This window comes from Tenrec ecaudatus, chromosome 2 (genome assembly GCF_050624435.1).
Source record: "Tenrec ecaudatus isolate mTenEca1 chromosome 2, mTenEca1.hap1, whole genome shotgun sequence".
Taxonomy (NCBI): Eukaryota; Metazoa; Chordata; class Mammalia; order Afrosoricida; family Tenrecidae; genus Tenrec; species Tenrec ecaudatus.
Genome location: NC_134531.1, coordinates 287,702,662 through 287,726,127, shown reverse-complemented (window position 1 = coordinate 287,726,127; position 23,466 = coordinate 287,702,662). Strand labels below are relative to the sequence as shown.

General features: G+C 45.5%; 1 protein-coding gene across 1 annotated transcript in view; it reads right to left on the bottom strand.

Annotated features, from left to right (window-relative positions):
• Nucleotides 1-23,466, bottom strand: part of CCDC191 (coiled-coil domain containing 191) — a 98,192-nt gene that overhangs the window by 21,042 nt on the left and 53,684 nt on the right. Inside the window, exons 10-13 of the mRNA XM_075542508.1 lie at nucleotides 19,162-19,601; nucleotides 18,344-18,456; nucleotides 15,918-16,000; nucleotides 10,371-10,472 (exon numbers count right to left, since the gene is read on the bottom strand). Of these exons, the coding sequence (XP_075398623.1) occupies nucleotides 10,371-10,472; nucleotides 15,918-16,000; nucleotides 18,344-18,456; nucleotides 19,162-19,601 (738 nt within the window). The remainder of the gene's footprint in view (nucleotides 1-10,370; nucleotides 10,473-15,917; nucleotides 16,001-18,343; nucleotides 18,457-19,161; nucleotides 19,602-23,466) is intronic.

The window sequence follows — 23,466 nt, the reverse complement described above, 5'->3', positions numbered from 1 at the left end:
CTATAAACTTCAACAGTTGTTCATCAATTAAAAGTGTACTTCCAGAGCCAGAAAAAGTACTGCCTGGTAGATGTTAAATAGAAAATAGGCATTTAATAAGATGGAACGTCGGGGTGCTAAAAGGAGATCAGAGTTCTATTTCTAAAAGATACGATGGGAGACCTGTGAGTGGCCATCCTACTGGTAGACCCAACAGGCTCTCGTGCTGGGGTCACGTGGGCACTAAGCGGCCGCCTCTCTAAAGAGCGCAGCACTCCCGGGTCCAGGCCAGTTAAAGGCAGCCAGGCCCTTGCACACAGGGCAGCCGCCTTCTCCCTGGACCACCTCTTCCTGCATAGGCGAGAGCACCTGCTAATGGGTTCTCCTTGGAGAGAGTCTTCTCCTGCCTTTATCTTAACCTCGGTACCACAAGCTACTGCATTCTGAGCTATTCTCGGATTGTTCTATGCAAAGACTCATGCGTGATGATTTCAGAGGGCTTCTCTAGCTTCTCCGAGTCAGGTTGCCCATCTGGCTAATGGGGCTCTGCTGGGCCCTCTGATGAACTCACAGCACAAAGAGCCTGAAACAGGTCCAGGATGTGGCTGGTTCGGCAAAGTCACAGCAGTCGGGGACTGGTACAGGTTCAAGATCATTTTTTATTGTTTTATTTTATGTTCAAAAGAATAGTATTGCTATGCCTTCAGGTTTGCTCAGTGGGAAAAATTACATAAAGTATAAATTGTATTAACAAACCCAGGGACAAGGGAACAACAACTGATCCAAATTGGTAGTGAGGTGGGTGTAGCAGGCCTGGTAGGGCATGATCAAGGGTAATGTACCAAAGAGGTATTGCTGAACCCCAGGTGGGGACAGAGCATGATAGTGGGACAGGAGGAAAGTCAAGGGAAATAGAGGAAAGAGCTGGGAGGCAAAGGGCATTTATAGAGGTCTAGACAAAGACATGTACATATGCAAATATATACATGGGGAAATAGATCTATGTGCCTATATTTATTGGTTTAGTATTAAGGTGGCAGAAGGACATTGGGCCTCTACTCAAGTACTCCCTCAATGCAAGAATACTTTCTTCTATTAAATAGGTATTTTATGATGCTCACTCTCCCTACACAACCGCTGAAGACAAAGTGGGTGAATACGCAAATGTGGTGAAGAAAGCTGATGGTGCCCGGCTATCAAAAGATATAGCATCTGGGGTCTTAAAGGCTTGAAGATAAACAAGCAGCCAGCTAGCTCAGAAGCAACAAAGCCCACATGGAAGAAGCACACCAACCTGTGCAATCACGAGATGTCGAAGGGATCAGGTATAAGGCATCATCAGAAAAAAAAAATCTTACCATAGTGAATGAAGGGGGAAGTGCAGAGTAGAGACCCAAAGCCCATTTGTTGGCCACTGGAGACCCCCTTGCACAGGGGTCTAGGGGTGGAGATGAGTCAGTCAGGGTTTGATATAACACCAATGAAGAATACAGCTTTCCTCTAGTTCCTAAATGCTTCCTCCCCCACCCTCCCTGCGCTATCATGATCCGAATTCTATCTTGCAAGTCTGGATAGAGCAGAGGTTGTACACTGGTGCAAATAAGAGCTGGAGGCACAGGGAATCCAGGGCAGATGATACCTTCAGGACCAGGGGTGTGAGTGGCGATACTGGGAGGGTAGGGGGAGAGTGGGTTAGAAAGAGGGAACCGATTACAAGGATCTACATGCGATCTCCTCCCTGGGGGACAGATAACAGAAAATGGGGAGAAGGGAGACGTTGGACAGGGCAAGATATGACAAGATAATAATTTATAAATTATCAAGGGCTCATGAGGGAGGGTGAGCGGGGAGTGAAGGGAAAAAAGAGGACCTGATGCAAAGGGCTTAAGTGGTGAGCAAATTCTTTGAAAATGATGAGGGCAAAGAATGTACAGATGTGCTTTAAACAATTGATGTATGTATGGATTGTGATAAGAGTTGTATGAGCCCCTAATAAAACATTAAAAAAAATAAAGTATAAATTAAGAAAAACCACACCCCAAAACAAACAAAACATTTACCACGAGGACCATTCTGACTCCTGACAATTCCGTGCGCATCAGAGTAGACCTGTGCTCCATCGGTTTCACAAGGGATCGTTTTCTGGAAGGAGACCACTAGGCTTTTCTTCCTAGGTACCTCGGGAGCCAGCAACCTTTCGTTCAACAGCTGAGCACCTAACCATTTAGGAATGGTATAATGGGGGAATAAAACTATCTACTGGCCACTGATGAATTTTTAAACCTTGTTGCTTTATATTTGCAGTTTGTTCCATGTTCGCATTTGGATAGGCAGTTTGATTCCAGGGAAAAAGACAGAACAGGTAGCAAGTTAGTGATTTGTGCTGAGCTCCTCTGAGAACTGAAGCCCTGCAGACGTCCGGAGACAGAACAGCCTTCAGGAGGCTCAGGGCCCAGAGAGTTACTTCCCTGTGTCAGAAGCTGCCAGATCCCCCCGAAACAGGATGAGCCCGTGTGATGATGACGCTAGATGTGTTGCCTAATTACTAGAGACCAGGTGGGCCAGTGCCCAGGTCTGGAGCCACAGTCAGATGTTGGCTATGAAGAATTTTGATAGTACCACAGAAGGTCAGAGAGCAAGGTTGTCTTGGAGGAAGCACAGTGAGCATGCTCGCGAGCGACAAGTTTGGCCAGCCTTCGTCTCACAAACATTGGGCGTGGTATCAGGAGAAGCATCCTGCTGGGTAGAGTGGAAGGGCAGGAGGAAAGAGGAAGGCCTTCCAGGGGCTAGATTGACGCCGGGGCTGCAGCCATGGGCTCAGGCATGGCTCTGGCTGTGAGGAAGGCCGGGGCCAGGTGGTAATTTCGTTCTATTCAACATGGGGATGGAAATGACCTGCTGCCACCTCACCGCAGCAACCCCAAAACAGTTTTTTTTCCTCCAGGAACCTGGCTACGATGAATCCTGAGCTGCTTCTGCAGAAAAGGAACAACGTGTTAGGGGCTGTTGCCTTGGTCCCACCTCACTGAGATACCGTCCCCAAAATGGTCCTTATGTTGCAGACTCTGCGTCAGCCAATCTTGCAGAGGGCCGGCCGCTTTTCTCGGCGCCTCTAGGTCACCAAGCGTGATGTCTGTCTTCAGGGACTGATCCCTGGATAACATGTCCAAAGTACAGGAGACAAAGTCTCCCCATATTTGGCTGTAAGGAACATTCTGGTTGTACTTCTTCCGAGATAGATCTGTTTGTTCTTTTGGCCAACCGGGGGACGTTCGATATTCTTTGCCAGGACCCTAACCGGAATGCATTGATTCTTCTTCCGTCTGCCTTATTCAATGTCCAACTTTCACATCCATATGAGCCGGTTGAACATACTACAGCTTGGGCCTGGTGCACCTCAGTATTCAAAGTAACATTCTTGCTTTTACCACAGTAAGGAGTTCTTGTCTAGCAGATTTGCTCAATACAATGCATTCACGGAATAGCAGTCACAGCAAAATCGTGGGAAACCAAAGGCCCGATTGAGGAAGGACCACACCTGAGTGCAAATAGACCTCACCTGGGCAACTAGGGGAGGGACTCAGGACAACTCTGTCCAGATCAGCCCCCCATCTTACCTCAAAGGAAAAACACATTACCCCACCCACCCCCACCAAAACAACAACAACACACTTTATAAGGGGAAATATGGGAAAGATCAAGTCCCTGAGTGCCAAATGGTTAACCAGCCCCTCTACTCACAAGGTCAGCAGCTTGAACCCCCCAGCTGTTCCAAAGGAGAGAGACGCGACTCCCTGCTCCGATAAAGATTCACATCCTTGGAAACCCACAGGGGCCGGTCGGTCTACCCTGTCCTGTAAAGTGGCTCTGCATTTGAAATGACTCGTTGGCAGTGAGTTTGGTTTTTGGTTTTCAGAAGGAAGGCCTGGTTGTCCACTTCTGACGATCCAGGCACTGGGTTCCCGTGGAGTCAATTTCTGCTTTGACCCTGGCAGGGCATCCTGAACTGCATGAGGGAGGCAGAGTCATAAAGCCATAGACGGAGACACTGGGATACCCGGTGCAGATGGAAGGAGGGGACAGCGATGCAGGGAAAACTAACCCCTTCTCCGTCCCCCCCCCCCCACACACCTGAGAAGAGAGGCAAGGCCACCTGTGCGTGCTGCGCATTCCAAAGGGTGGGGCATATTCAGGACCTTCCAGAAGGCAGCCCTCCCCTCCTCCACACCCCACACGCTCCTGAACAAGCTTCCGGTGATGACAGTGAGCGGCTTCAGCTGGGAAAACTCCAGGAGACAGGGGTTCTCTCTGAGGAGCCGCACCGATGGAAGACCCAAAGCCAAAAGAGTTGACAAAAGTCTCTAGAGGAAACCGAGGCCTCCAGCGCTCATCGCAACCGCAAACCTCAAAGCTGGTAACCACGGGACAACAGACTTCAAACATAGCCCAGGTCCCGGCAGCCTCACACAAGCTCCCCCACAAGAGCCCTCTCCGGCTCAGTATCTCTGGTGCACTATAAAATGCTGGGCTTTCAGCAGCAGCAACAGAAAATACAAGACATAACCCAGATCACAGCATGACTCAAATCGGACAGAAATGATTAAGCTAGCCAACACAGGAGCATACGTTAAAGGTTGACATTGTTCAAAGTCTGATCAGTCATGTCAGCAGAGACACAGATTCAAAGGAAAATGCTTGAAAGAAAAAATTAAGTCGTGGAAATAAAAAATGCTCTCAACAGTCTCATTGGGAGATGTGACAGCTGAGAAAAGGCCCAACTATATATCGATAAACATTCATTTCATATATAAAAGACTTAATATGTATAAGTCTTCCCTGACACGTATACATCTAATAACAGATCTTTAAAACACGAGGCAAAAACTGATAGATATGAAGGAGAAATAAACAAGTACACATTTCATCAGAACGGTTCACTCTCTCTTAATAACTAATAGAAAAAGTAGGCAGAAAAGTTGTAAGATTAAAAAAGATATCCTCAATGTCCTCATGGAATTGATCACAACTTCTAGAAACCCTACAGGACAAAGTGGGGCTTTGGGTTTCAGAGATGCTTCATCTTTCTGTACAGGAGTAGACGGCCTTGTCTTTCTCCCTTGGAATTGCTCGTGGGTTTGAACTGTTCACTTTGTGGATGGTAGCGCCATGCTTTACCCACAGCACCACTGGGGCTCCTTAGTAAAGATACAGGTGAACTGAACAGCACTATTCACCAACGAACCCTAGGCGACATTTATAGGACACTCTAAAAACTGAGCTGGTACACGAGCCTGGCAGTTCCAGCTCAGCCATCAGTGACTGAGGCTGCCTGCTCCTGTCAAGATGAATTGTCTCAGGAAGCCTATGTAGGGTCACGATGCGTCAGAATCAATTCTGTGGCCATGGGTTAAGGGTTACAGGTAACAACAGCAGAATATAGACTGTGTTCAGGTATACGCCATCATCTTCACAAACATTTGCAAATTTGGGGACTAGAATGACTAGTTTTTACCGTCTTGTATCATATCAGAATTAAATGTAAAATCGGCAGCAGTCTATCTGGAAAAATGCCCCCATGTGTGAACATTACACAACAGGCTGCCAGAGAACCCAGGGGACCAAGAAAGAATTCCAGGGGGAATTCGAAAAGAAAGAAAAAGTGTGGGATGCAGGTAAAGCATCACTTTGAGAGACGTTTGTCACACAGTGCATATATTAAAAAATGGAGGCAGGTGTACACTCAATCACTTAACCTTCCACCTTAGGAAACAAGAGACAAGAGAGGAAATTTTTAAGCAAGGAGGAAGATAGAAATATTAAAAGTAAATGAGTCTTCAATGAAATTGAGATCGGAAAAGAACAGATAAAATGAATTGAACCAAAAGTTGGTTCTTTGAGACATTACTTCAACAAACCTCTAGGCAGGCTGGCAGAGAGAGAGAGAGAGAGAGAGAGAGAGAGAGAGAGAGAGAGAGAGAGAGAGAGAGAGAGAGAGTGAGAGAGAGAGAAAGGATACAGATTCCAATATGAGAACGGAAAGAAGAGACAGCACAACTGAGCTCACAGATATTGGAAGGATCTTACAAGACTGCTGTGAACAACTTTATTCCCATAAGTTCACCAATTTAGATGCAATGCCAAAATTCCTTGAAAGGCACAAATTCCCAAGGCTTATTTATCAGGAAATGGAAAACCTGAATTCCCTCCAAGATGCCAGAAATTGACCCAGCAAAAAATATGGTTTATTGATTTTTTATAAAAGTACAAAGGAAATTGAATGAAAAAGGATATTTTTTCACCAATTGGTGCTAGAACAACTTAACTTCCATATGTTTATAAAAAATTTGATACCTACTTTGCAATTTATATAAAACTTATCAAAATGGACAATAGACCTAAATATAAAATCATCAAATTTTAAGGGAAAAACATAAGAAACTATCTGAGTGACCTTGGATTTGGTGATTCATTTTTATATACACGAGATCTATAAAAAGTTTGTGGAAAATTGGAATTGGGAAGTAATGGAGTTTTCCCACAAGCGTTTTGAAGCCCCCTTATACAATATCAGATACATAATCCATAGGGGGGGAAATCGATTAATTATGCTGTATCAAAATTAAACTTTCACTCTATTAAAAACAATGTTACATGAATTAAAGGCCAGGCTACAGACTGGTACAAAAAATTTGCAATCATATATCTTGTAAAGGACTTGATTCAGGATATATAAAAGTCTCTCAAAAGTAAGACAACAAACATTTTTTTAAATGGGCAAAAGACCTGAAAGGACACTTTAAGATAGAAGGTATAGAGAGAGCAAATAAACATGAAGGGATTTTCCAGTATTATTTGTCACCATGGAAATACAGGCGTGCACTACCATGAGAAATACAAACAGACGCTACCATGCCTAGCTGCGTGACTAAGCCCATTTTAAAGCCCGCTGAAATAACAAATGCTGGTGAGCATGCAGAGCGGTCGGATCTCTCCTTCTTTGCTGGGGGGAGAGCAAAGTGAAGAGAGTTAAACGCTGACCTGTAGCGTCCAACACAGAAGTACCAGCCACACAGCCCAGCAATCACACCCCTGGTAGTTCCTCAAGTGAGCTGAAAATGTATGTTCAAACAAAAACCCAGAAATAGACGTCCACGGCAGCTTTAGTCATCATCAGTAAAAACTAGAAGCCCTTTCTGCACAGGAATAAACAACCCTAGCATAATCTGATGGAAGACTAGCTGGAAATAAAAATAAACTAGCTTTTGACTCATGCAACACCGTGAGTCCATCCGAAGCCCCCTCCCATGACCAAACGCACTGCCACTGAGTTCATTTGGAGTCTAGCAACCCCATTGGACAGAGCAGAAGCGCCTCTACAGGTTTCAGGGACGCTCAATCTTTATGGAGGACACAGCCTCATCTTTCTCCCTCAGAGCAGCTGCTGGGTTCGAACTGCTGCCCCTGTGGTTAGTAGCTCAACATGTAGCCCACTGTACCACCGGGACTATCAGGATAAAAACCAGGTCAATGGTTGCCAGAGTAGTATACAGAAGAACTTTTAGGGCAAACAAGCAGTTTGGTATACTGTCAGGTGTTTACCTAGCTCTGTGCACTTGTGAAAACCCAAAGAACTCTACTTTTCCAAGAGTGAATTTAAATTTAGGCAAACAAAAAAGGCAACCAGGATTTCAGTGATTCCAGTCTGGAACGTAGGCGGTGACAAAGGAATCTAACTCCTTTACAAGTGATTGGCATAGTTTTACTCCAAAGAAGTAGACAAAACTAGCAGCCACTCTATGTTACTGGAAAATTCCGTTTTCATTAGTCACTGTAAGGTTAAGGGTAGTGGTGGCACAATGGTTAAGTCCGTGGCTGTTAACCAAAGGTTGCCTTTTGAATCCACTAGCTGCTCCGGTGGAAAGATGGGGCCATCTATTAACCACACAGCTTATAGTCTTGTAAACCCTATGGGGCCGTTCCACTCTGTGAATTGGAATCAATTTGATAGCAACAGGTAGGTAGTCGTAAGTAAGGTGAGGTGGAGGACAAAACGAACTGTGCTTAACACTGCGCTCTGCTTTGTAAACTTGTTTCTCATGGGCCGATGGCTCTGACACATACACTGCAGCTGAACAAACAGTACGTGGATGGTGGGTGCTAGAAGGCAGGTTTCACACTGTCAGAAAGAGGCATAAGCAAGAAGGAAAAGCAAACGGAGCCCTTTGTTGCTGGCTTAGATTCAGAGGCTTCTGTAGGAATTCCTGTGCAGCTTAACAGTTGGATAAATATAACAATTATCCAGGGCTGTAAATACATGGCCTAACTAGTCCGCTGGGGGTCTGCATCAATGACATCCACATCACACTGAGTGCCCTCAGTGTCCACAGTTTGCTTTGTAAATGCCATTTAGAACTAGGGTGTCTTGGAGACAGAGTTGATTCCAGGTGTGGGGCAGTGAACACAAGCTGAGCCTGGAGCATCGTGTAGTGTCAGAGAGGTAAGTACTGGAAAACAAAATGAACGGGCAGGTTACAGGGGCCCAGGGGCCAACCCTGAAGACCCACCAATGGCTAGCACTGAGCAGTTATAGCAACAAAATACATAATAAAATCATATCATAACTCAAAAGTATAAAATGAGGAGCTGATACCAAGGGCTCAAGTAGAAAGAAAATGTTTTGGAAACGAAGATGGCAACATATGTACAAATGAGCTTGATACAATTGATGTATGGATTGTTATAAGTTCTGTAAGAGCCCCCCATAAAATGATTTGATTAAAAATAAAATATAGAATGAGTATACATAAATCAATACATAAATACATAGAGGAAACAGAAACAGATCTTCCTTATAGAAGATTTCCAAATCATATATTTATATATCCTCCTTCCAGCATTCGAAACTTTAGTTTCCCCTTCTCCTTACCTTCAGGGTAGACTGGGTTGAACAAATCATGTCCAATGAATGAAGTATGAAAAGGGGGAAATAGCAATGCTAGAGTAGAGAGAAACTTGTCACTCACTGGCTGAGTCACTAAGATGGAGATCACCAGTGACAAGTCATCAGGCTAGCTATCATGTAGCCCTGAGATGATGTGATCAGAAAGGAATTTCACCTCCGTGGCATTCTTCCCCAACCCCATAGCCTCTGCAGAATCATCAAAAAAAAAAAAAACCAAACATCAAGCAATCACAGGCAGAAGGATATTCTAGAAAATACCTGACTGGAACTAAGAACTGTCAAGGTCATGAAAAGCAAGGGCATTCTGAGAGGCAGTCACAGACCAGAGGACAATAAGGAGACAAAACTATTAAATGCAAAGATCCAGCTGAAACGAAGTCCCACATTATTCCAGGAGCTGCTACTTGGAGCTCCGTTAAGAAAAGGTCCCGTGAGCAGACACAGGTAAGAGCTCAGAACACACTGCCTCTCTCCCGTAGAGTCATAATGCCCGGCACGATGTTAAAGGAAGTTTTTCTATGAACATCTAATTCCTCCAAAACATTCATGGATTTTGTTCTGCTTGACTCTCCTGATTTCTTAGGACCTTTGTCGACAGCCTATCCTGTGCTACTTGAGGGGACTTCAAAAGGTGTATGGAAAAATGCTCTTTTCACTCCATTCTCCATGAGCGTTCTGAAGCTGCCTCATGTTGTCTCTGGCAGGTGTGTATGCTCAGCCTTATCTTCCCAAGGAGGGTTTCGTAGCCTGCAATAGAAGCGTTCCGTCTCTCTATTGCTCCTCCGCAGTTTCTCCTGCTTGCTCATTTACGTTTGCTCAGCTATTCACTGTCATTTATTCAACACGTTGGCTACATCTCTGTACCTGCTAAAGGAGTCCTAGTGGTGCTGTGGGTTAGGCACTGGGCTCCTAATTGCAAGGTCAGCAGTTCTGGCCCACCAGCTGCTCTATGGGAGAAACACGAGGCTTTCAGCTCCTCTAAAGAGTCAGTCTGAGAATGAGCTGCTACGAGTCGGAATCCACTCGATGGCAGTGGGTTTGGGTTAGTATACGCTTGACACAATGCTAGACAATACAGTCATACTAACCATGCCTTGGCCCCTTTGCTCTTGTCAATACTGCAGTTTAATTGGGGTGTCAGACGTTAATAAAGAGCACACAAAGGGCATGTGTGATAAGGAGCACTGGTAACGCTTTGAAGGAAAGAAAATGTTATGGGCGTCCCCAGGGTGGGGCCGAACAACCTTGGGTGAGGAGGGACCTGGGGCGGAGCAGGAAGACCCACCTAGAAGAGAATACAGATCCGAAGAGGAAGCAGCGCTGAGAAGACTGAGTGTCGCAGATGCAAGTTCTCGGGTGGGCCAGGGCCCAGGACCAGAGAGCCACAGGCTGCAGGCCTGCGCTGTCTGACCAAGCAGAGGCCACTCACCATTGCCTTCAGCCTCTTTTCTTCTCGCTTTCTTTCCAGCTGAGCCTCCTTTTCTTCTGCCTCCCGCTTCTGGCGCTCCTCCTCTTGGGCCTGGAACCGGGCCTGATGAAGATTAGAATGGGTAAGTGAGGTAGGTAGTTTATTGTGACAGCCTGGCCAATAAACACATGATTGAGGACAGAAGGATTCTGGAGAATGACAGTGGATTATCGTAAACTTAACCAGGTGGTGACTTCAATTGCAGCTGCCATTACAGATGTGATTTCATTGCTTGAGCAAATTAATACTTCTCCTGGTACTTGGGATGCAGCTGTTGATCTGGCTAATGCCTTCTTCTCAATACCAGTCTCAAAGGACCACCAGAAGCAGTTTGCCTTCAGCTGGCAGGGGCAACAATATGCTTTCACAACTCTCCCCCAGGGGTACATCAACTCTTCTGCCCTGTGCCATAATTTAGTCTGAAGGGACCTTGATCACCTGTCTATTCCACAAAATATCACACTGGTTCATTACATTGATGACATTATGCTGATTGGACCCACTAAGGAGGATGTATCAAAGACTCTAGATTCATTGGTATAATATCTGCGTACAAGGGGTTGGGAAATCAACCCAACGAAGATTCAGGCACGCGCCACCTGAGTAAAATTTCTATGGGTCCAGTGGTGTGGGGCATGTCGAGATATTCCTACTAAGGTGAAGGATAACCTATTGCATTTGGCGCCCCCAAAGACTAAAAAAGAGGCACAATGCCTAGTGGGCCTCTTCGGAGTTTGGAGGCAACGGATCCCTCACTTGGGTATTCTACTTCGACCTATTTATCAAGTGACACAAAAAGCCTCCATTTTTGAGTGGGGCCCAGAACAAGAAAAGGCTCTTCAACAAGTTCAAGCTGCCATGCAAGCTGCTTTGCCACTGGGACCACATGATCCAGCTGACCCGATGGTGCTAGAGGTGTCAGTTGTAGATAAATATGCAGTCTTTGGCAGACCCCTAGTGGTGAATCACAGCGTAGACCGTTGGTATTTTGGAGTAAAGTCCTGCCATCCTCTGCAGACAATTACTCTCCCTTTGAAAAACTGTTGTTGGCCTGTTACTGGGCCTTGGTGGAGACTGTATGCCTCACAATTGGCCACCAATTCACCATGAGGCCTAAACTACCTATCATGAACTGGGTATTGTCTGACCCACATGCGATAGTTTGTGCCAGCCTGGCCGATAAACACAGGATTAACTGAAGGGCGGAGGGATAAATGGCTCGGTGAGCCTCGCCTTGCTTGTTCTGTGCCTCAGTTTAAAGGGGTACACTACCTGTGGGATGCCTAGCCTGTAGATTGTGTCGCTGTAAGTTGAGGTCCCTTTAATCCCACACGATTGGAATGTTCGTCTCTGGAGCTGGGGACCGACAGTTGGTGACCTGCCTTGCTGTTTGCTGCCTGGGTATATATAGCCCAGCTCTCTCTACAGAAAGGGGCTGGCAACTGGTGGCTCTCAAGCCTTAAAGGACTGCTAGTGTCTCACTGCTTTATAATTTAATGGTTAATTTCTTATAATATCTATCTGTATGTAATTTAACAGTTCATTTCTTGAATTATATATCTATCTTTATAAATATATTTATATATAATTACTAGCAATCCGGTTTGTCTCTCTAGAGAACCCTGTCCAACACACCACGGAATCATAAAGTTGGACGTGTACAGCAACACTCCATTGTTAAATGGAAGTGGTATATATGAGATCAGGCGAAAGTAGGACCTGAAGGGACAAGTAAGCTGCATGAAAAAGTGGCCCAAATGCCCATAATCTCCACTCCTGTCACATTACCTTCTTTCTCCAGTCTGCACCTATGGCTTCCTAGGGAGATCCTTACCATCCTTTAACTGAAGACCAAAAAAGTCATGCTTTGTTTACAGATGGCTCTGCATGATATGCAGGTGCCACTCGTAAGTGGACAGCAGCAGCACTACAGCCTCTTTCGGGGACCTCCCTAAAGGACAGCGGTGAAAGGAAATCTTCCCAATGGTCAGAACTTCGAGCAGTGCACCTGGCCGTTCAGTTTGCATATAAGGAAAAATGGCCAGATGTGAGACTGTATACTGATTCACGGGCTGTGGCTAATGGCTTGGCTGGATGGTCAGGGAATTGGAAGGACCATGATTTGAAAATTGTGACAAGGTGTGGGGAAGAGGTATGTGGATAGATCTCTCCGAATGGGCCAAGAAAGTAAAGGTAATTGTATCTCACGTGAATGCTCACCAAAGGATTACCTCTGAAGAGGAGAACTTTAATAATCAAGTGGATAAGATGACACGCGCTGTGGAGACTGGTCCTCCTCTTTCCTCTGCCACTCCTGTTATCGCCCAATGGGCACATGAACGTGTTATTTGGTGGCAGGGATGGAGATTATGCATGGGCACAGCAACATGGACTTCCACTCACCAAGGCTGACTTGGCCACTGTCATTGCTGAGTGCCCCATTTGCCAGCAGCAGAAACCAACATTCAGTCCAAGATATGGGACAATTCCTCAGGAGATCAACCAGCAACTTGGTGGCAGGTTGATTACATAGGACCATTTCCATCATGGAGGGGACAGTGTTTTGTTTATACTGGAATAGACACCTACTGTGGATATGGATTTGTGTTATATATCTATGTATTTTACAAACATATACCGTATATATTCGAATATAAGCCAACGTATCTAATTATTACCTGGGAAACCAGAAAAACTGACTCGAGTATAAGCCTAGGGTGGAAAATGCAGAAGCTATTGGTGAGTTTCAATAATCAAAACAAATGAAAATAAAATTATTAAAAACTGAGACATCAGTGGGGTAAGGTATTTAAATATTTATTTTAAAGAAAAAATATAAACAAAAGAAGTCAGTTAACATTAGTAAACCAGCACAATAAGTGGAAAAAAGGTTCAACAAAAACAATAAGGTATCAACAATGATACCTTAAGAGTGCTATTCCCCGAGCTCAATCAGCCACCAAGCTAAAATGTAAAGAGTTAAAATCCTTCCAAACTGGATTCCTCATCATCATCCATATCCCAATGCAGAGCTTCAGCTGGTGTGAGGTCATCATAGACACTGTCCTCACTGAGATCGCCGTCATCACCATCACTGCTGTCATTTTCATACAAAGCGCAGTCTTCACTGCCATCCATAGCATTACTAATACTACATTTCTGGAAGGCACGTCACACCAAGTCTTCTGGAATGTCTTCCCATGCATCTCGAACCCACTTTGCTATTAACTCTATGTCATGAGATTTCCTCCATTTGTTAGTCGGGCTTGACCAGATGACATCCATTCATGCCACATCGTTCGCACACAGTCTTTAAAAGGCTTATTCAAAGATACATCCAGAGGCTGCAGTACAGATGTAAGCCCGCCTGGAATAACAGCTAAAGTAACTTTACTAGATTTTGCCAATTTTTTTATGTCATCCGATAGGTGGGCTCTGAACATATCCCAAACAAGTAACGATGGCTTTTTCTTTAAGGCTACTCCTGGTCGTCGGTTCCAAATTTCTTCCAGCCATTTTTTGTTCCGTCTTCAACCATCCAGCCTTTAACATGTGCACGCACAGTAATACTTGATGGGAAATTGATCTTTTTAGGCAAGGTCTTTCTTTTAAAAATAATGACAGGACGCAGCTTGGTTCCATTAGCCAAACATGATAGAACAACTGTAAAGTGTTTTTTTTCATTTCCTGTGGTTTTGAGAAAAAATGTTTTTTTTTCTCCTAAACTTGCCACAGTTCTGTTGCTTGGAAGATCAAAAGTCATGGCAGTTTCATCCAGATTCCCAATATCTGCCAGGTCATAATTATAAATCCTTCTTTGTTTTATAATAAATGACTAGAATGACATAATTTTTCTTCAAGGTCTTGTGACAATTTCTGGGAAATCTTTGTTCTTTGTCTCAACCATAGTAGGCCAAACCTATTCATGAAGTGGGTCCACCATCCTGCTGACGCAGCAAATTTTTCAATGCCTGGTATTTTATATTTGTCATCCTTAGGCATTTGTAGAGCACGTATGCGGATTCCATGTGTGTTACACCGTAACCGTTTTAACGACACTCCATAACCCATTTATGGAATTCACTCTCTAGAGCCACCCCCCCCCCAGAAAAAGATGTTAAACCACGACAAGCTTTTTGAATCTGTTCCAAGTCAGCCTTCATTTTCTGCCACTCCCTCACTTGCTTTTTGTCAACACAGAATTCCCTACTTGCAATACTGTTATTGCTCTCTTCTGCTCTTGACACAACCTTCATTTTGAAACCAGCCTCATATGACCGGCGTTTTTGTTTTGGTTCAAGAGTATCCATTTCTAATAGGATAAAAAAAACAAGACTTTGACAAAGAACTTTCATGGTAATGCCCACCCCACCCCCTGCAACGTGTTAGCCGGGAGGAGGGGGGTGAGTCCGTGGGGGTGGGAAATGCAGGATGTGAATTAACACAGAGACCAGAGGGGAGAGATAGAGCGCAGCCACAGACACATCCTTACCAGTTCAGCTGCCGGTGTAAGTGAATCACTACAGGTGCTTCTGCGAATTGGAGCCGTCCACGTCATAGAACGGCTCTGATTGGTTAGATGTGAGCAAACAAACATTCAAAGCCCTGCAGTGTCAGCGGGGCTTTGAATGAACAGTGGAGGAACGGCAATCACCTGCGAGATAACAGGCGCTCGTCCCGTTACCTGGGCGGGGGGGTGTCACAGAGAGATGTTACACCTTGCTGGGGTACCACTGACCTGTGTATAAGCCGAATCCTAGTTTTCAGCACATTTTTTGTGCTGAAAAACGTGGCTTATACACGAGTATGTATGGTATATAAAATTATTAGTAATCTGGTTTTGTCTTGCTACAGAACCCTGTCTAACAAAGTAAGGAAGTAAGCTCTTCAACGCTGAGGCAAGTCCAGCATGCTTGCCTTGCGCTTGCAGGCCCGCCTTGGGGAGGAATCTGCACCTAGTGGTAAAAGTGGGTGACCTCACTGAGCGGGTGGTCATTTATAAAATGTACACATTTCTCCAGAGGAATCACTTTCCATTTTGGAAGTCAGACTGAAGATAAATAAGATAACTGTCATCATAAAATGATTATTTTGAATTCTTATGTTGAATGATGAAATTAGAGAGAGAGAGAGAAAGGTCTAAACCATTTACTCTAGCAGGCTGGGTCAAAACTTGGGAAAACTGGCTCCGTCCTTGAAGAATGAACGGCTGCTTTGCCCTTGCAAGCTCAGCAGGGTGGACGTCTCCTGATTATGGGAAAAGCTCCCGCTATGTTGGCTCTCATCAATTTTTGTACTATTTTCTTCCTGCACACTAATGCACCGATGGCTCCCCTGCTCACGTCCCTAAAAGTGTCACCAAGTTCATGGCAGCAGGAAAAGGGCTGTTCTCCAAAGTTGGCTCAGTTCTACTGTCACAAGAGGCCGAAACCAGTAAAGAAGTCATTTTTAAATAACGGCCTGTGCAAGCCCCCTTTCTTGCCTCAGTGTGCATTCTGTATGTATTACCAGTTTCTCCTCTTCTTGTTTTCTCTTCTTCTCTGCCAAGATCCGCCTACGTTCAGCTCGCTGAATTGCTCTCTCTTCCATGGCTAGAAAATAGTAACAGAGTTCTGGTCTCAACCACGTGAGGAGCCTGCACAAGGGTCTCTGCACAGTAACCTGTAGTCTCGTCAGCACCTGGGCTTTCTTGCAAGTTGACGCAAATTCACAATCCCAGACAAACAGATGTACTGACATTTAAATACATTCTCAAGTTAAAATCTCCCCATCCCAACCGCAGCTGTGCGGAACCACTTGCAGGTTGTTTTTGTTGACATTTCTACCTGGATAACTATTCATTGCTCTAGATAGGATACACCTTGATGATAGGCTTTTAGTACCTGAAACCAAGAAAGCAAATTTTAATCTGATGAGTGTAGCAAACTTTAATTACAGCTATCAGATACCTTGAGACTAGAATTGTGCCTCAGACCCCATTGAGTCTGCTAATTTTTAAGTTGGTGTACATATGTCTGCATAGGGACCAACCCCAACAAACAAACTGAAGTTTGGGGTCATGATGAGTACATTTTAATCTTGCTTTCAGGGCTGGATATGCAGATGGGCAGGAAATGGAACCGTACCAGGCACTTGGAGTACTGGCATCTGAATGAATCTGAGTGTCAGACTTGTGTTCTTGACAGTCGACTGAATATCGATCCAAAAGAAGCAAATGTGCAAGATGGTCTGATAGTATGACTCTGTAATCACTTGGGACTTTCACAGGAGGGGCCCACGGGTGGGAGAGGAATCAGAGTTCTGCTCCCCTGAGGCAGACAAGAGTTACTCTCAGTTCCCTGTGCCATGTTAAAGAAGATTTAAGTTCCAATTCTTAGAATGAATCAGAAAACTCAGCAGACTATGTTTTCTTACGGATCTAAGGGCACCCTTTGCAACAAAGAGCACTGGTGGTGGCAGAGGTGGCTGGAGTGCGATGACTTTCAGAAGGGAGAGGACACCGGAGACCAAGAGGGGAGCTCACTGAGCGGCAAAGGCTCTGGAGACAGGCCCTTTCGCAGAGTTCTCTGAAGCTAATCATTAAAGGCTGTGTGAAAAGTCGTCGGAGATGCTAAAATAGGCCGACTCTTTCATCGAAGCGGCTCTGCTGGGTAAGGATGGGACTGACTGCTAGCTGCAAGGTTAGGGGTTCAAACCCACTAGCTGCTGCAAGAGAAAGATGGCGCTACCTGCCCCTGTAGAGATTTACAGTCTTGGAAACCCTGTGTGGTCAGAGTCCCTGTGGGTCAGAGTCGGCTCCACGGCAGTGAGTACGGTGAGTTTGGGCATTCGAATCAAATTATATGTGTATGTGTATTTATTTTTAAAAAATTATTTTTTTCATATTATAATATCGAACTGGGCATTTCCTGATCAGCTTGGATGGGCAAAGGTGGCATGAACTGCTGTCCTGGAAGACAGCCAATGCAAAGACTGTCCCTCCAGAGTCTAGTCGGACCTGCCCTCGGATACAGTGCCCTTGAGATGACATCACTTCCTGTTGGGGCCACAATCTTGCTACAGACTTATAAACCACAATCTAGTTCCTCAAAGTGCCTACAGCAAGTCAGATATACAGCATGTGACTAAGCACTGACTTAAGAGCATTTAACAGACTCATAGGTGGGTTTTGGAAAAATGCTTCTACTCTCAGTGTATCATTCTTGCTCTTGTATGGTTTTCTCTGGGCATCCAAAGTGCTGTCGAGTGAAAACGTCTGGTTTTTGGATTCCCTTAATAAATGTCTGCCATAAAGGTACAGCTCATTATAAGACGATATGGTTTCTTCATTTGGATGGCTGCAAGCTGATAAATACGCTAATATTGAACTATACCAACGTTAGCAAATGACAGGTGATCTGGATCAACACTTATCTTTAGCAGGGGCTCAACGTTTTCCTCACTTGTGTAGTGGTCCCTTCTTTTTTACCGTACGATCCAAATCCCCAAACTACACCGTTTTAGCAGCTGCTGTATGTGGGCCATCCCTGAGAAGGCTAAAGAAGTTGGCCGAGAAGCAGCAAGCAGTAATGGCGCTTTCTGGTGCGTTCGACTCCTCGTGAGTCCACTGGCCTCAGTGCTCCACCTGGATGGAGCACTCTTGGAAGGCGCACTGTTCCTGCCAAGGCAAGCTGGGTGGGGATTGGGCTCCGCTGTACAAACAATCCCCAAGGGCCAGGACCTCTGCACTGAGGAAGACGTGCCCTTCTTATTCTCTGCTCTGAAGCGGTCACTTGTGAACTGGGCAAGACTACGCCAGTGGTATAGCACAGACACTCGAAGATGCATGGATTGATTGACTCTCAGAGCCCTTGAGTTGCAAGGATTCTATGCCAGCCTCCTTACTGGAGGAAGAGCAAAGACCACCACCATCGCTACCCACAAGACAGCCCTACCTTTCAGTATGGGATGGGGTGCCGTTGGCTGCCGCGGGCTCCCTCGGCGTCCAGAAAGAGAATTGCCAGAGTCACGTCCACTGCCCTCAGGTCCAGGGGAAGCAGCAGGTGAACTGGGGGAGGGGAGAGGGTAGAATTCCATTCAATAGTCAGCTTCCTGCAAACCCTTGTACCTGATGATCCCCAAGAATTTTATAAACGTTAATGAGTCCCAGCTCGGAGACATCTGCTTATGATTACACCCATTTATCCTTAAATGGGCGAAATGAGGCAGGGCAAGGCTGAGTAACAGGCCTGAGGCCGCAACATGGGGCAAGCTCCCTGACTCCCAGCCAGTGATGCTGGGTCTGGCCACTTATTTTGCTACAATGGCTTTTGAAAAATTTGGAATCTTATTCCATGATCAAAACAGCCAGGGTTATTTCGTTTTACCCCAACCAACTAGACATTTAAGCTGGGTAACCAACCCGCATGGGGGTGGCTGGCTCCGCGTGGACCTGGTGCTGACTGAGCCGGCTTCTCAGCCCCTAGCATAAGCAGAGACCCAGAAACCCAGTTAGAGCAAGGGGCTCTTTTTGTTCTCTTACTAGGGTAGTGGACACAGCTCAGATGCAGACGCTAACTGTACAACTACACCTTCACCAGCAGCCACTTGCCTCAAGGACCTATTTCGACCCATCACCAGTGTCCAGGGCTTCTTTGCTTTGGGAGTGTCAAATAAGAGCAGAGAAAAGGAAAGATCGCGTATCTGGGACCGCTTGTGCCACAGTGGTCACCCCAAATAGCCAGTCCAGACTGCACCGAGACAGCGCACATACCTAAGCAGCATGGGGCCCCTCCTTTTCGGTTCCTTCTCCTCTCTGCGGCCCTGCGCCTCCGTCAGTGCGGCGGCGCGCTCTGCTGCCCACCGGGCCTCTGCCAGTCGCTGGCTTTCCTGCAGCTGGAGGATGATTGCCTGCTGTTCCTGAAGTTTCTTCTTTTGCTTCTCAATTAGCTGTTGCTGGAAGACATGGCGGTGGTGGAAATGGCCCATGCACATGGGCTCTGCTTTCTGGCCAGTGGTTCCAGGCTGTGCGCTGCTGCCAGGCTGTGCGGAGGGATCTGCGGCCACCGTCTTGGGCTGTGGCTTGCCAGGTGTGTTTCCAGGGGTGTTCTGGAAGGCGCTCTCTGTTGGTCTTCCCAGAGGGGGGCCGCCCATGCACTCCTTGTCCTCCACAGGGGGCTTTTCGCACGAGGCGGGCTGTTTGAGGAGAGGCACCTGAGAGAGAAGAAACATGTTCCCCAGCTCAGCTTTGAGATGGTCCAATGCTAATGAGCCCCGACGGTTGTCCAGGTAATACTGTTCTTCGCGGTGGTGGTACCACTGGCCTGCGCCCTCGGTGAGGTCACCATGTGCTCCTGGCCTGGTGCCTCCCAGACCCCCATGCCAGCTTTGTGAGCCACTCTGAAGAAGCTGCACACGATGGAGCATCCTTATGGATGCAAACAAACACCCTTAGTGCCCCCGAGTCGATTCCAACTCACAGTGACCCTCTAGGACAGGGTCGAACTGCCCTGTCCGGGGGGTGGGGGTGGGTGGGGGGGTGTCCCAAGACCGGTAACTCTTTCCGGTGGTCGAAAGTCTCACCTCTCTCCTCCTCCTGGATTAGGATGTCTGAAATAAGGAAAATGTACCCCGAGGCAACTCTAGTTTGGAGAATTCATTTGTGACTGCAGCAGAATCACTCTCGTTGCAAACACAATCGCAACGAATACAAAAGAAACGGAATGCAAGACAAAACCCTCTGAACTCCAGTGTCCTCAAGTCGACTCCGACTCAGCACATCCCCCTAGGGAGAGTGGCACTGCTTCTGCCGCTGTCTGTGGCGGTGAGAGGAGAAAAACGCATCGTGCTCCCTGAGAGCGACTGGTGGTTTCGAACTGCTGACCTGGCGGTTAGCAACCCAACTCGTAGGCCACCGTGCCACCAGGGTTCCGACTCCAGAGCTAGAGTACTGAAATTTTAACATGCCTGGATCTTGTGGCTGAGTTTTGAAAACTAAGGAATACCTTAACAAATCAGTAACGGTGATGCCCTTTCAATGCCTCTTGTGCCAGTAGACAATTAAGGCATATTTATTGCTGGGGGGTTATTTACCCCATGATTAAAGCCTACTTTATAATCTACAGCTAGACTGAGTTATTTGTAAGAAATACTTGCAAGCCCAGGATCACTAAGTAAACATCTGTATTATAAGCCAATAGTGTTACCTAACACTATTTTTATCTTATATTGAGTCAATCTGCTGAAAAAAGACCTTTTTGAAGTATTGAAAAGAGCAATTCACAGAAATTTCAATGGCCTCATATGCATGTGAAAGCTAGACCTGAATAAGGACAAGCAAAAAGAATGGATGCATTTGAATCCTGGCACTGGGGGAGAATCTCCGCTGTCCCAAGGACTGCCAGGCGAACAAACAAATCTGTCTTGGGAGAAGGTCTGCGGCACTGCTCCTGAAAGGTCAGGAGGGCCAGACTTCAGCTGACATCCTTTGGCTGTGCTGTCAGCAGAGACCAGTCCCCAGACTGGTCGGTAAAGTGGAGGGCCAGTGAAAAAGAGCAACACCCTCAACGAGACAGACAGACACAGAGGCTCCAGCAGTGGACTGACACCTCCCCACAGTGGTGAGCACGGTGCAGGACTGAGCAGTGGCGTTGTTTTCCGGTGTCCAGAGCGTGTCCAGGGGAAGGGACCGGCTTGAGAGCACCACACAGCAACATTCTTGTACTCACATCTTGCTTAACGGTTTTCACAGCTTTAGTTAATACACTAAAGAACCACAGTTAATTACAAATTCTAGAGTCAGGGCAAAGGAACCGAATTCTTACTCAGGAAGTGTATCCTGGACAAAAGAATACCAGAGGGGAAACGGCTCTTCCAGAAGATTTGATCTCATGGTCTAAGGTCTGACCAGCTTTGATTCTGCCTGCCGCAGAGTCGTCCGGGGAAAACTATGCATTCCCTCATGAGAAGCTGCTATGGCTCAGAATAACTGCAACAGGGTGCAATATTAGGGTATTTAACAATATGTTTGTGATAATGGAAATGCTTTCTAAAGGCTCAGTTAAAGCAGAAGGATAGGATGTATGGGAACTCTGTCACAAAGGACTTTTATAACCCTTTATTTCTGAAATGTCAATGGACGTTTATTCCAGAGAACACATGCTTATGTAATTTAGCATCAAACAGGGCATGTGTTGTAGGCTCTTTAAAACTTTGTGGTAATGACACGTTATTACCTCAGCAAGGCTGAGCAAAGCTTTGAGTACAGCAACAAGATTTCTTTTGGCTCACTCAAACTTTTTGAGGTTCAAATAAGGGAATTAAAGAAAAGCTTACGGGTACAGATTGTACATAATAGAACAAGACTGAACGGTCTTGGCTTAATTAGAGAAAATCACCTCAGCTAACTGATCATTTTGAAAAAATTCAAGGTATAATATGTGTGCTCCTGGTACATGCGCTCCTATGAATATATAATTATGCCATCTGAATAAAGATGGCATATTTTCATTTGTTCATGTTATAGACTCTATATGCTAGAAAAGATTAAAGTGCATTTAGTGACTGACAGAGTCGGTTACCGCCCTTCATTTTTCTTGGCTTTGTTTCTCTTGAAATCATCCTTCCTTGATGAAGCCTTTTGTTCTCAAGTTCACATCTGCAGGCTTTTTCCCTTTACAAGGGGGTTGGGGTTTTGTGTTTTTGCATAGGTAAAAAATATTTTCTGCTGACTTTTTCCCCTTTAAAGATAACAACAGTGGGATTTTAGACGCTAAAATGTTCCACGCAGCTATTTCTTAAGATAGAATATTCTCCTGGGCTTTAATGGAGACAAAATTATCTAACTGACATAAAGGTTGATAAATTGCCTCGAGGAAAGGACTAAAAAATGTTACGTAAGTCCCAATAAGCGCCCTCATGATCCTCGTTTTCTGAGAGACTAAACTTAAATTAAAATCAGCCTATCTAGTAATCAGGGTAAAAAGCAAATCTGGGACCCTCCAGTGCCTGACTGAATTATAAGTCTGAGTTAAGTATTTAACAGTATGATGAGGGGGGAAAGGAGGGGAGAGTGGAGAGGGGGCTGAGCTTCTCCAAAGGGTGTTCTAAATAAACACGGTGCTACTGTGACACTAAAATGTGACTTCTCAGAGGATGAATAACTGTGTGTAACATGAGACACCACACACAAACCAAGACAAATGACAAATGGGGAAGAAATTTTGTGACCTATGTAAAATAACAAAACCACCAATGCCGGAAAACAAAACAAAACCTTCACAGTGATGGCGCAGATTCCAACTTAGAATAAACAAGGAAAAAATAACCAACGAGAAAACACTGGCAAAGGACATGAAGAGACGAGTCACTCTGTATCTATAACGGTGTCTATTATTGTTGACGTGACCATCTTCTCGTGACAGTTTACAGAACTCACCCCGCTTTGCACTTGATAGTTTATACACGTTTCGTTGCGTGACATTGGTTTGCAAAACCCACAATCTCACTGCCCTCTTCCCACTACACCTCCCTGGGTTCCTGTTCCATGACTCTTCTTTCCCGCCCCTTCCTGCCTTCTGAACTTTGCTTTGGGGTAAATGCTGCCCTTTTGGCCTTCTGTGGTGTATCGTCCGGAGAAGTCCATGCATCCTGGGGGTTTTCCTTTATGCATCTCTCAGCTGTGGGTTCAGTTCCAAGTTCAACAGGAGTCACAAGGGCATCGTCCCGGGGGCTCTACTAGTCTCCAGCGATTAAGTGTCATCTTCTTTAGGTATAGCTATCTATTTAAATGACTACCATGAAAAAAAAGTCTAGCCTCAAGGCAATCAAAGAAAGGTAAATATTGAAGTCATGAAACTATGAAAAGTTTTACCTGTCCACTTGGTAAAGGTAAAAATTAAAATAAAGGCGCTATCATACACGAAAGCAGGCACTTTTTTTTTGCTTTGGTACAACCTTTCTGTAATGGCGATTTGGTGAGAGTCTTTAAAATGTTGATGCATTTTACGCTTTAGCTGTTTGGCGTAAGTAAAGCAAAGGATGTGTGAAGATTTAGGTACAAGGTTTGTGGTGAAGTGGA